At 47.5% G+C, this 13,822-nt stretch overlaps 1 protein-coding gene across 3 annotated transcripts in view; it reads right to left on the reverse strand.

Moving 5' to 3' along the window:
- Positions 1-1,143: 1,143 nt before the first annotated feature.
- PDGFB (platelet derived growth factor subunit B) overlaps positions 1,144-13,822 on the reverse strand; it is a 29,946-nt gene continuing 17,267 nt past the window's right edge. For 2 of the 3 annotated variants that reach the window (XM_037881931.2, XM_027831247.3), the window contains exons 3-8: positions 11,700-11,796; positions 8,654-8,734; positions 7,432-7,631; positions 5,510-5,651; positions 4,923-5,090; positions 1,144-3,578 (exon numbers count right to left, since the gene is read on the reverse strand). In XM_037881931.2, the coding sequence (XP_037737859.1) occupies positions 4,954-5,090; positions 5,510-5,651; positions 7,432-7,631; positions 8,654-8,734; positions 11,700-11,796 (657 nt within the window). In that variant the 3' untranslated portion in view covers positions 1,144-3,578; positions 4,923-4,953. The remainder of the gene's footprint in view (positions 3,579-4,922; positions 5,091-5,509; positions 5,652-7,431; positions 7,632-8,653; positions 8,735-11,699; positions 11,797-13,822) is intronic. The other variant, XM_043543616.1, reaches the window with a different exon arrangement.

The raw sequence follows: 13,822 nt of genomic DNA on the forward strand, positions 1-13,822 counted from the left end.
AACCCCTCATCCCCAGCTCCGCTGGGTCACGGGCATCAACAATTTTGTTCAGCTGGGTTGCTAGAAAAGAGTTTGAAAACCACTGTACCTGAGAGCAGGTAAAGGGAACTGAGTATTAATTAGTGAGCTCAGCTCAATGAGCTGGTGGAGTTTCAGAGCTGTCAGGCCTTTTCCTTACATGTGGGTAGACTGTAAGAAGAGGCCAGGGCCGTTAAAACGGTGATGTTCCTGTACTACATTTAGTCAGAAACCACAACAGGGAACACGAGAGTATTTTAGGAAGGAAAGGGAAGAATAACTTCTCTAAAGTGCCAGGGAGGTTGGGGGGTAGCATGGTGCAATTGTACACAAGTTGTTCCAAGAGAATTTTGAATGCTGCTTCTCCAAGACTCGGAATTACTCTTTTAGTTAGTGAAGCAATTGTTCCACATTGTTTTACTAACTAAAACAGAGCAGGGGGCTCAGGGAATAGAGAAATGGGGGGTGATTTGCCAGTTCATAGGGACATTCCAACAGTTCTCTGTAGAACAGCCCAGATTGAGGCAGCTGTTTGTACCCACATGTGTGTTAACTGCACTGTAGCATGGGGCAGTGCTATGACACATAGGTGCCAGAATGTGCAACCCCTCCCTTACCCAGTGGAAGGGGAAACACTTTGGCCTTCTGAACCCTTATGTGAGAAGAGCTGTAGATGTCTAGACGATGACTAAGGGGGGAATATGTCAACGGTTTAGGAGTCTATGAAGAATGTAAACACCAGAGAGGAAGAGGAATTGTTTTGAGTTGCTCAAAGGAGTAGAACCTGGAATAATGGGATGAAAGTGAGCAATGGGGAAGTCTGGCTGGGCATCAGAAAACATTGCTAAAGGTGAGACCTATTAGCATGAGAAGTCCCCAGCACTTGAGTCATTGAAAACTAGACTGGACAAAGTACAGCGGAATACACAGGAGGGGAAAACCCAGCCCTGGCTGGCGGCTGGGGTGGACTAGAAAAGCAAATGTGAATGTTCAGTCTCTAGTTGCTGCTTTTATTATCTCATTTGAAGTGCAGGAGCTGGGATTCTCTGTCTGACCTCTGATCACTTTTTGCCTTTTTAGTTTTGCATACAGAAGAAACTTAACACTTTGTTGAGAGTTTGGGTGTTTGTTTGGTTTTGTATTTTTTTACAACTTTAAATACAGTACTGAGTATAAATTAATCTTACATTAAAATAAAAAAAGAAAAAAAAAAAAAACCTCACCAACTTTACAAACCACAGGAAGGAGATTTTGGAGCAGGAAAGCAAAGTGTCTTAAGACTTGAGAAGTCGTGGGGTGGGTAGGGGGAATGGAGCAGAGTGCAAGAGGCAGAGAAAGATGTTGGCAGCAAGTGAGGAGCTCTGGGTTTGAGGTGAGGGGAGATCTAAGCCCCTGTCTGATGAACCGCACTCCCCATCCTGCTGCATCATCATCTTTCTCCTGCTGCTAGTCTCCCCGTGGAACTTCTGCCTGCACTGAGACCTGAATTTGGTGGATGGGACCTTTACCAACAGGGCACAAATATGAGGGTGGAATTACCTCCAGCCTACTCCTTGTTTCCTCTGTCCCAATGTGTATGCTGTACTGAGTGACCATGAGAGGGGTTATTCCCCGTGGAGAGGGTACTGCATATTTTCCCCTTCTTCTGCCTCATTCTCCCATGGGAGAATGATCACAGTAAAGGAAATGGAATAAGGAGAGGCAGCTGGGAAAGTTATAGCTCTAACTTACATTGTAAGCTCTTTGGGGCAGGGACAGTTTTTGTTGTTGTTGTGTGTTTATGTTGTTTTGTTGTTGTTGTGTGCTGTGTGCACAGCACAGTGGGTCCATGACTGGGTCGTCTCCTGCAATACATATGATAAATAACAATGTCCTAATAATTGTGTGTGTACAGGTGGTCCCTATCTGAAGAATCATTCTGTCCTCTGCCACCTAGACTTCTACGGCTCTCGAAGATGTCCGTGAAGGTCAGGACACCAGTCATCAATGCTTTTTCACCACAGGGGATTGTTTCTGTTTTTAATCACTGTTGTGAAGTAGAGGTTCACTTTCTCCCCTTACCCTCACCCCAAACCCCTTCAACTGCCCAAGAAATTCCTTGGATCTATAGTGCTTTTGAAACTGAAAAGAGCTTTAATGTAAGTTAAGGAAATCCTCGTGTGTGTGTTTGAGAGAGAAAAATGGGGGAGGAAAATGGGAGAGCCAGGGACGTAGAGACGGGGAGAGCAACTGAGAGTGTGGTATGAGAAACATCCATGAAAGGGTTATTCTGCTCTCAGATATTTCTGGATAATATTATCCTGCCCTCAGGATCACTGGTCAGCCAGTTACAGTTTGTTCTGATGAAGTAATGTTTCTAAGCCTGTATTTCGTTGGTTGATTGTGTTGTCATTCTGTATCCTGCAGGGGAGTTGTGAGCAGGGGGAAAGAGAGTGAGGGACATTGCTCTGTGCACCCCATTTTGCACCCCACACACACTGGGTAAAGCCGTGGAAAGTTTGCTTTTCTTCTAGCCCACCTGAGCTGATGCACAAACATGCCTGCAGATTCCTCCCACCGTGGAACAAATCCATTTTAAAACCAGAGATATATATATATACATACAAGTGAATTAAACAATAACCCAAGTCCCCAGACTGGAAAGTCGAACCTCTACAGCCATGTGCAAAGACAGCATCCTTTGTCAGGGGGCCAGGAGAGGGGAGAATGATTCTGCCAGCTGTCCACTCCTTCCCACTGCCCCAAAAGTCTTCCAGTCTGCACCAGGGGTGGATGGGATAAATGCATTTTGCTTTCATTTTTTTCTGTTCCCCGAGATGTTGTACATTTTAGTGGTTTTTAAAATAATATATACACACACACACACACACACAAAATCTGTCCAGACGGGACAATAAAAGTCCTTAGTGCATTTTCCATCATTGGTTTCCTCTCTTAATCTGAGGTCTGACTGCTTTAAAACATGTCCATCACAATCATTGATCTCAGCCAGGGTCCCTCACCCTCACCAAGAAGAAGAGGGGAAAGGAAGAAAATTGCTCCCATTTCCCCCCCCCCCCCCATTTTTCCCCCTCAAAGGAAAATTGACCCATTTTTCTTTTTCCCATTTGCCGTTCTATCCTCTGCAGTAGGGAAGGCATCATCCTGTTCCAGTTGCATGTGATTTTTTCTTTTTTTTCCTAATGTTTTTTCTTTTTTTTTGGAAAACTTTAAAATGTTTTTAGTAAATGAAGAGAGGGAAATCTAGGGAGAAGGTCCGGTCATGGAAAGGGAAGCACCATTTGCCGTCCGACTCGGGCACCGAGACAGACCGACAGAGAGGAAGAGTTATCACTCTGAGGACCCCATGGGGGCAATACAGCAAATACAGTAAAACCTGCCAAGAGCGACCACTCATGGGAGTTAGCAAAAGTGGTCACTTGTAAGAAGTGGTCTCTCTTCAAAGGTTTGCACACCAGACAGTGGTTGTGTTCTGTGGCCTCTGCAAGTAGTTGCTCGTGACAGGTGGTTTCTCTTCAGAGGTGATCTCTAAGACAGGTTTTACTGTATATTAAATAAACCTAAAAGTGAAACAAACACAGACACTGAATTAGAATAAGAACCCATCTCACTCTACTATTCCCCTTCCTTCTTTGATTCTTCTATGATAATGTTTGCTTTAAAGTACCACTTTAATAGCACTAAGAAAAGGAGTACTTGTGGCACCTTAGAGACTAATAAATTTATTTGAGCTCACGAAAGCTTATGCTCAGATAAATTTGTTAGTCTCTAAGGTGCCACAAGTACTCCTTTTCTTTTTGCGAATACAGACTAACACGGCTGCTACTCTGAAACCTGTCATTAATAGCACTGGAGACAAAGCCACTGAAGTCTTCTGGTTATCTCCAGGACAGACCCAGCTAAGCTTGGCACAGGAGCAAAAATAGCAGCACATCACCCTTGTATTTGGATTCTTGGGCTGGCCAGGGACCTAGAGGTGTATTTTTTTGGTTAAAATGGCAGAAGAACCCAGAGCAGCCCTAGTGCTAAAGGTGGGGTTAGAAGACTCCTGGCTCCAAGTTTCTGTACTCAGACCACAGTTCTTTCACTGTCTCAAAAGGCCTAGCCTATTGAGAACCCAAGGCCTGATTCTCCTTTAACTCACACTAGCTTTACACCAGTGAAATTCCATTGGAGTCCATGGAGTTACTCCTGATTTACGTCTCTGTAAGTGAGAGGGTCAGACCCCTAGAATTGAAAGGCTCCAGATTTAATTCCAAGACTCCAGTTCTCCTGTTGCTTTTTTTTAACCTTTGTTATGCTCTCAGACTTCCTGTTAGGGCAGCGAGACTCATCAAAGTGCTGCTCCTTTTCTGTCCTTCCACCATTTTAACCAAAAAACTAAAAAAAGCAATCCTGCAACAGAGACTACAAAATGGACATTAATTCTCCATTTCCAGTGGAAACTCAATCCATGAAGGAAGATCAGAGCGAGCTCCACATAATAGACAAGTAATATGGTCTCCAGTGGTTTTTTGATATAGAGAGGATGGGCTTGCTCAGCTTTAAGGGAGGTGGTAGAGTGGGGCTCAGTGGCAAAGTGGGATTAATGCATAAACCTTTCACCTCTGCAAGAATGAGTTCAAATGTGATGAATCATAAGTGGGATGAATTTGGTGAGTACCAGGCTAGTCCTGTTACTTCATTAGATCACACAATTTGGCACTATTGGGCATCTTGGCCCTACACTGGAATAATGAGAGCTGCAGAACTGAGGCTGCAGAGCTGAAGTCGCAGCAGGCATGTGGGTAGCAATTGAGGTGCGTAGGCAGTGCTTGTGTGTGGGAAGGGGATTCCCCATGACTAAAAGAGCAGACTGGCTCACTTCCCAAAGTGCCCCCCCCTCCTGTGGCAGTTGTTATTACCTGCCTTGCACTCTCTCCCTGGCCAGCACCTCTATGCTGTGAGGATTTCTTTCAGCACTTTCTTATCATGGACATGCTTGAACTTCCGATGTTTTCTCTTTCGTGCTGGCAGCCGGCGCGCTCGTTGTCTCACTGAAACAGGGGCTGCAGTGATCGATGGTGACTCACCTGCCAAAACAGAGACGGGAGTGTATCATGCCATGAACAGCAGCGGAGACAGCTGGAAATACCACTCCCTCCCCACCATCTCTATAGCAAGAGAGCCGAAGACCCTCTTCTTCCTTCCCCTCCATTCTTCCTCACTTCATCTATTCTCCTCATTTCTCCACTCTCCTTTTCCTCTCTGCTCTTTCCCTCTTTCCCACTCCATACTTTCCTCTGTCTTTCTTTCCCCCTTCCCCGCCTCCATTTCCCCCCATTTTTGCCCCTCTCACAAGCAACACTCTGGGCAGAATCTTCAGTCACTGGAAATCAGCAAAGCTCCATGGACTTCACCAGCGCTGTGCTGATTCACAGCAGCTGAGGCTCTAGGCCTCTGTCTCATCTTGCAGCATTTCCCTCTCTTCCCCTAATACCAGCAGCCTTACCTCTGTGTTCACGTGAACCTGGCCGACGACGACCGGAGGGCCGAGACGACAGTGCCTCACATCGACACTCCAGGTGATCCTCCAAGGGCACAATGGCTTTTTTGAAGATTGGCTTCTTCTGGATAAATTCTATCTTGTTTACCTATTGGGTGAGAATAAAAACAAACCCATCTAAAATATAAATACAGCTACAACTACCACTACATCGATATGAATACTACCTTTATTTCTCTATTGCCCTTCTTCCCAAAGGGTCCAAAAGCACTTTAAAATCCATGGATCAAATCCAGGCCTGGTACAGTTTGGTGCAACTTTCACTGATTTCAGTAGAGTAGCACATAGCCAGGCAGGTCTGACTTTGGCTTTGTACATAGAGAATCACTTCACCCACTCCTGACTTATAGCTGCTTCTTGCATGAAACATGAACAGTGCCCAGAAACATTACACAGCTGGGAAAAGAAATACAGAACAATGCTGGGTCTGATAGATTTGACAGAGGAAGTTTTGGGGTAGGCAGAATGTAATTAACTGAATTGAGATACTGGAGTTAAAACCCTTACTGTTGCAAAAAACAGCATGGCAGAGAGGAGAAATTCAGACCTCATGTAAACAAGCGCAAATCTACTAACTTCAGTGAAGCCACGTCTGAATTTGTCTCATGATTTGTAATGACTAACAGTGGCAAGGGGCTCACGTCTCATGTTAAGGGCAGCACGTCTGGCAACACAGTCCTCCCAGGAACCATTCTGCAGCCCTTGCATCACTGATTCAAGGTACATGTACAATGCAGCTGAAGGGTGTAATTTCCAGCTCAAGCAGATGTACACATGCTAGCTCTGATCGAGCTAGTGCGCTAAAAAGAGCCAGAGTACGTACCGAGGATCTTGGATGGGATGGTACTTGAGCAGCTAGCCCGAGCTGCTGCAGCCACGCTATTATTTTTAGAGCACTAGTTCAGTCAGAGCTAGGGGCTGTACATCTACCTGCAGTGGGACTTACACTTCCCAGCGGGGGCAGTGTAGCTGTACCCTCAGGGGGAAGAGCACCTCTTACTAGATCTCCGGCAGCACATGCTACAGTCCCTACGTTTGCGCTGGTGGTTTCCCATTCAAATACTGACCAGGCCTGACCTAGTTTAGCTTATCTAACAAAACCACATTCCCTGAGGAGGTCTGCGGGCTATAAATACTATCACTGCTTTGAGTCTGGAACTGAAATCCTCCCAAACCACTGGCCCTGGCAACATCACTCAACCAGTGATCAAACCTACTGGCTGTTTATCTTTCCTTGAAAGCCCACACGCTTCAGACCACACGCTGCTCACTAGACAAACATTTCCAACCACACAATACAGAGACTTCTGTCCTCAGAGAAGCCATTTCCGGGTCACTTTTCCTGGCTGACTTTTGCCCTCTCCTTTGCTTTTTCCACAAAAACAACTCCCATTTCTCCCCCTCTCTCTTATTTCTCCCTCATTCAGAGTGGCTTTTCTGAGAAAAGAATTTCCTGATAAAGCAGACACACACACACACACACATCAGCCTGCCCAGGGCCTGAGGGAATCTCTCCAGGTCAGGCAGAAGATTTGTGCGGCAGGATTATATTTTGAAATGAGCTGTCTGGGAGGAAGTGTGGAAACCACTATTAACCGAAGAGCTAGCATGATCAGAGCAAGAGGTCAGCTATCAGGTGTCTGTTTACAGCCGGGCTAGGCAGGAAGATCACAGAGGGGAAAGGAGAGGAGGAGGAGACGCTGTATCAGTTCATGTGTTTGGGCTGAGGTGCATTGTCAGGGCGGTGATGGAGAGGCCAGCACTGTTGGCCCCTCACTTGTATGACTACAGTTGGTTTGTGTTTTTAGTGGAGGGGCCATGAGAGAAGGAAGCAAGGGGGAGGGAGAGGATAGAGGACTCTTGTGTACCTGGACATGCCGCACGTGGACCATTGTGGGGCGACACTGCATGTTGCGGTTGTTGCAGCACCCGGAGCACCGCTGCACCTCCACACACGGCGGCCACACCACGAAGTTGGCATTGGTGGAATCTACCATGCTCCGGGAGATTTCAAAGACCTCCGTCCGTGTCTTGCACTCTGCGAGTACTGCTGGCTCAGCATCTACCACTGCATATAGAGGGACCGAAGAGAAAAATGGTGAAATAGGTCTTCACAGGCTACTCCCAGAAACCTGATGCAACCCCACTAGGTTATCGGACAAAGGCTCACACTTTCCTGGAGCGACAGATATATATTCTTTCTCCATCCTACACTCATTCAATGCCCCTCACTGTCTCCTTCAAAGGGCCAAGCATCCTGATGGTACATAATAAATAATAACTACAGCTAACATCTCGGGCTGGAAAGGACAGGGGCTAGTCAGTGCTGCTGTGTAACGAGACAGAGTGATTTGCTGCAGAATGATGTCTCCTGCTTCCGAACACCAGCTCCTCTACTGCAGGTGCTGAACGCTTGGCCTCTGCAACACTTTCAGGCCCTGCTGGCCCCAGCTGGAGCCGGAGGATGGGATTGGGAGTCAAAAAGTGCAAATAACAATTGCTAGGGCACCAGGCCCGGTCCATTATCATTCCGCTCTGTTGAATTATTTCAGCTAATTTCAATACTTAACAATTAATAGCAGTCTCTACGTTTGCTTAGGGCAGTAGCACACTCAGCAGAAACAGAGTTAGTCACTGACTGACACAAGACGTGACTACAATAGCATATCTAGTGCTTGTTTTCCAGTACTGGTACAAGCTATGAAGTGAATGCTAATGCAGACAGGGCTCAGGCATTTCCAACACCAAGTCCGAAGCCCCAGCCAGAGAAGGGCATTGGGACACAGTGCTGGAAATGCCTGCCCCCTGCTGTCTGCACTACCCCTGGCACTGGGGCAGTTACAGCAATGCTGAAAGAAGGAGACTACATTTGGTAGCATAGAGGCAGACACAGACTCCCTAACACAAACACACTTGCGTGGCTAAATGCACATATGCACAGTGAACACACTTAACATGCACAGGCACATTCATACACTCCTGGTGGACACAGACGCAGACTATATATACCCATGTACTGTATCTGTATACCTAATCTCCCACTTACACTGAAACTCCTGCACAGAAGTTAGGTCTGAATCTGTCACTCACCTAGACTTCGTCTCCCTCGAGGCAAGTTTTGACCAGGATGGGCTCGGGTTGAGTTCAGGTCCAAATTGGAGCCATCCTCTTCTGCAAGAGAAGGACATAGCCAAAGAAGACAATGCAGAGGTTAAAAAAGTGAGGCAATGGTGTGGGCATCAAGTGACAGAGGAGGCAGCATTTGGGTGATTCATCGGTCTAGTTAATGCACTAGCATGTCCTGTCCAGAGTTTTAAGTTCAAGTCCCAGCTCAGGTCACAAGTGCAATGAGTGTGGGGAGTCTCTACATTTGTTCACCTCATCATACTGCTCCATTCACAGTAACTGGCATATCTCGTTAAAGGGAGGCCCAGGACTGGACTTGCAGAAGATACTCTAGGGCAAGATTGAGATGCACTTTAGCAGAGCTATTTGGAATATAAGTGGCGTAGCAGAGGGAGTTGCAAGTCAAGATTCAGATGAATCAGCTGAGCTGGGGTGGAGGGCAAAGAGCAAGGCTGGATTAGCAGGAGGTGCTGCAGGTGAAACTTGAGGAGCAGTGGTAGAGTTGTGTGTTTGTCCTAGGACTGGAATAACAGAGGGTGTTACGGAGCAGGACTGAGGGGCACTGGCAGAGCTGAGTGGAGGACCCAGGACTGGAATAGCAGGGCTGCGGGAGGTCAGGATGCAGGTGCGTTAGATGAGGTGGCGGTGGGGTACTTGCGTTCTCTCTCCCAACCCACCACACTCATTTGAGGTAATCAACTTTTTTGGCATGAGAATAGAAAAATGAGTTTAAAATAACTCTTCCCCTTATTACTGTCAGTTAAAACTCAGGTACTGGGGGTAGTTGGGAAGGAGGGGAGTAGGACTGGTAGCAGTCAGCCCAGTTCCCAGTATCCCCATCCCACTGCTTTCCCATAGGAAGTGCTGAACAGAGAAATTCTCAAAGTCTCCATGGGTTGCTCTAGTAAGTGGCCCCTCCTGAGCCCCAGACAACAGCAGTGTTCAGAGACAACTCCCATCCAGTGGCAGCTCTCTCCTTCTGTGGCCTGGTGTAGCTGCAGTGGGAGGCAAAATGGGTATCAGCCTCCAGGGAGTTATTGTATTAAAGTGAATTCAGGACCGGGGCAAGGCACTGGACTGAAGATCTCTCTTTATCAGGCACAACAGCAGAGCAAGCTTCCCACGCCTATCACTCCCCATAATGCACTTCACCCCTGCCCTGGAGAAGGCCACTTCTTAAGGGTGAGAGGAGCATTTGGTCTCTATTCAGTTCACAAGTTAACAAGTCATCATTGGTGGATATTGTGATGTGAACACCTGTCTGCCGGCCTGCTGTGACAGCACCAGGCTGATTTCACATAGGCCAGCGAAGAGTAATGACATGCAGTCACTAACTACTTGAGGGCAGATTGGAATCTGTAACTTGGGTATGAAAGCTTTCAGTCCCATATGTGATCCCCTGTGTCATCCAGTCTTTCCTAATCTGGGTTTAGTGTGGAACCAATGACCTGGACTTGAAAGGCTTCATAGCCCATTCCCAAACCCCTGGTCTCCCAAGAGAATCCTGTTTCATTTCTTAAGCATATGAGTGGTTAGTCACTGGAACAGAAATGTATCCCTTACATAAACTATAGGACATGACAGACTGCACACATCTTCTCTGTCTCTCCCCCTCCCCCCATCTTGCGTTCTCTGGAATTTTATCAGGCCAGGGTGGGGGTTGCCTTTTGCATAAAGGTTGAGTTGATGAGAAAAAAATAGCAACACTGTTGACTTGAAACAAATCTTCTATTGAAAACCGAGGTCCCCCTTCTCCCCCCCTTCTTCTTGATAGGCCATTGCTGCTGCTGCTGACAGGGGTGGGGACCCAGGCTTGCAAAAGGCACTGCTTCTAATTTTGGAAGCTGCCCCATTGTGTGGCTCATGGACTCAGAAGAAGAACTGGGGGGGACCTCGTCGCCTCTTTTTAAGGAAAACAATAGCAGCCCACAGCTGGTTCTCTCCCCCCCTCCCAGACCATTTTGAAAGGGAGCGGGAATGCTTTTGAGAACGTGCCAGTGGTTCGACTGGCATAGGAAACAAAAGCAGGAAATTCTGTTCCCCCGTAGATAGTGTCTCGGCAAGGATTACAAAGCTACAAACAGACAAAACACAAGAGAGAAGGCGAGGGGGGTGGAGGGGGACGGGCGGGAGCAGAGGTTAGAATAGAATGGAATTCACTCTGAAGAGACCGTTTATAAATAAATTCCTGATCCAGCCTGGCGACCGTGACACGTGGTCCTATTCCCACATGTGCCAGTCCCTCCACACTTTGCTCCCTGGGCTGCTGCTCTGTGACTTCAGTCCTGGCCAGGTGTTCCCAAGCACTGCAAACTCTGAGCTGTTACCCACAGAAAATGACAAAGCAATTCCAATCCCACCACCAGTTTAGTCAGCCTGACACAATCCCACATCCTTCTTCCCTTTTCTATCATCTCATAGAAGGACCTACCTGTGAACCAGTCCACACACCTGCCTGTGCCCCTCCCTACCTATTCTACTTGGGGACCAGCTCTCTCATCCCTCCTCCCCCTGCACATATGCCCACCTTCTCCTAGATGAGTGCTATCAGTTCACCAGGCCACCTCCCAACCACCCACTAGTCTGTCTTTCTGTCTACCCATGGATCAGTCAATTCATCCACTTGTGCATCTCCTCAAAGCCCACTTCATCCATTCACCTGTGTGCCTTTGCATCAGCTCATAAGCTAGTTCACTCGCTCGCTTGTGCACCTCCTAATCTACTCACCTTCCACTCCAACCACCTCTCTGGGAATCTCCTAGTTCAGAAGCTTGCTTGGGTTTTTCTCAAGCTCCTCATTCCATGCACCAGGCTATTTAAATCTCCCCAGCACCCAGCCCTATTGTAACTGAGTTTTTCAGTATAGCTTGATAGACTGGTACCTAGAGAGTAACATGTTTTGATATTTAGAGTGAGTAAGCCTTGCCAGTGTACCTGATGGAAAAAGAAAGGTACTCCCACCATGAGATGTAAGGAAGGAAGAGGAGTGTTTGGTGTAGAGGAGATTTACCTACGGAGTCTATCTGCAGGGCACGCTGGAGGTCACTCCTGGAGTGCACCGAGCTGTCACTCATTATCTTGTAAATGTCTTCTGGGATGGGGTCCCCCTACCAGACAATAACAAAGTAGGAAACAAATGTTACACAGGTATTGAATGCCAATCCTGCACAAACAACTCTAATTATGGTGAGGAAGGGGAAGGTGGCAGTGGGAGGGAGAGGTAGGGAACCAGCCAAATGGAGAGAGAAAAGCTGCCATGAAAGTGTGGGATGGGAAATCTGAGAGAAGCGAAATGAGAGAATCTCTGCCTCTTACAAAGTGGTCTGCGGAATGAAGTCTGAGAATTGCTGAGCAATAGCATTACACGCTGAGGAGCCCTAAATACTTTGCCAACAGTCAGGGAAGTTTCATTATACAAGGATAGATTGTGTGACCTCACCAGGTGGCTGGCAGTCCTGGTGCATACAGTACTGGAGTTTTCAAAATATCAGAGAAAACCTTCCCAATATTTCCCTCTCTTATGAAACTCATTCATGATCTGTCAGATGTTCTGCAGGTTTTGTTTGTTTTTAAATCCCCTTGGCCAATTATGTGCACATTTGGGCACTGTTAAAAAAAAGAAGTGGAAAGGGAGACTGACTCCTCTTTCACAGACCAATTTGCTACTCCTGTTTGATCCAGCAGTAAAGTCACAAACTCTGCACCACGACAGCACAGTTATTTCCATGGTGCTGGGTTGTGATGTCATAAACATTGGATTTCAATGTCATAAACCTTGAATGCTGACATTACAAATGCCAGGTTACAGGCCAGATTCAGAGCTGGTGTAAGTGAGTGCAATTCCATGGAGCTCAATGAAATCTCAGCCACTTACATCAACTCTGAATTGGTCCCTGGGACTGCCCTGCAGGACTACAGAGTAGAGGCATGGGAAAGCAAGTACTTATTAAAACACATTTCCAAAATAATAGGAAAAGAAACGGAGAAAAGTATTACTCAACTGTTCGGTTAGCTCTACGCTCTCTTTATTCTGGAGTACTCATGTGTGAAAAGTTGGCCTTTCAGCTGCTTGCCTAATTGGGTTGCTGTGCAGCGCATGGTAGCTGAATCCCTGCGGGCTGCCCCGTTGTAACGGAGAGGAGAATTTGACCCCATGTGTTTATGAAATGTAGGTTGTTTTACTGTTTTATGATTATTAGTGAGATGCCTGTACCCTGGGTTCTGGTGAATGCTCTCTTAGCCAGATTATTCTTTGCTCAACTGCTTTCAGGGTGTAACATTTCATTTCAGTTTAGTGCTGGGGAAAAGTGCCAGACTGATGACTCTAGAGACAGTGAATCCTCTGTTTATCCACAGAGCAGGTACCACACAGGCAATGGCAATGCAAGTTTCACCCCACATGCTGTTGCCCCCTTCCCTGTTACCAGTGGGCCTCAGGTCTGACCTTCAGGGACCATTTTTAGGGATGAGAAGAGAAGTGCAGTTTCCCAGCCCACTAAATCCTTGGACTCTCTACTGAGGCTGCCAATAAGGGAGCCAGCTAATGCCAGTTTTCATGGTGTTTTTTGTGATGCAGGCATCTTCCCACAAGACACACTGCGGAGAGGCCATAAACTCATGTCATTCGGGGCCACCAAACAGCTGTCACATGAGGATGACTTCTGATAATTACCAAGCTGGACCTGGGTTGGAACCAGCGTGACCATCTTTTCAAAAGGCAAAAGCAGGACACATGCAGGAGCATTGCCCCCCCTCTTTGGCCCCGTCCCTGTCCATCTTCTTCCCCTGAGCTCCCACCCCCTATCCTCCTCTTTCCCCCTGAGGCCCTGACCCTTGGCCAGGCTAGGTCAGAAGCCGGAACTGGGCAGTGGTAAGAGCTGCCCAGGGAGCCTGGGCCACTGCGGTGATCCCCAGACCCTGCTGCACCTGCTCTCAGTGGGGTACAAGGGTGCCCGAGAGCAGTCTCCAGCCCATGCCCATGTCGCATGCTGCCCAGGGCAGGTGGAGGGTCTGGGTCTTCCCCACAGTGGCTGGGGCTCCCTGGGAAGCTCTTACCATGGCCCGACTCCGGGCTTATGGCCTGGCCAGGGGCAAGGCCTCAGGGGGAAGAGGAGGAGCAGGGGGAGGGGCCTT

The sequence above is a fragment of the Chelonia mydas genome, chromosome 1 (genome assembly GCF_015237465.2).
Source record: "Chelonia mydas isolate rCheMyd1 chromosome 1, rCheMyd1.pri.v2, whole genome shotgun sequence".
Lineage (NCBI taxonomy): Eukaryota > Metazoa > Chordata > Testudines > Cheloniidae > Chelonia > Chelonia mydas.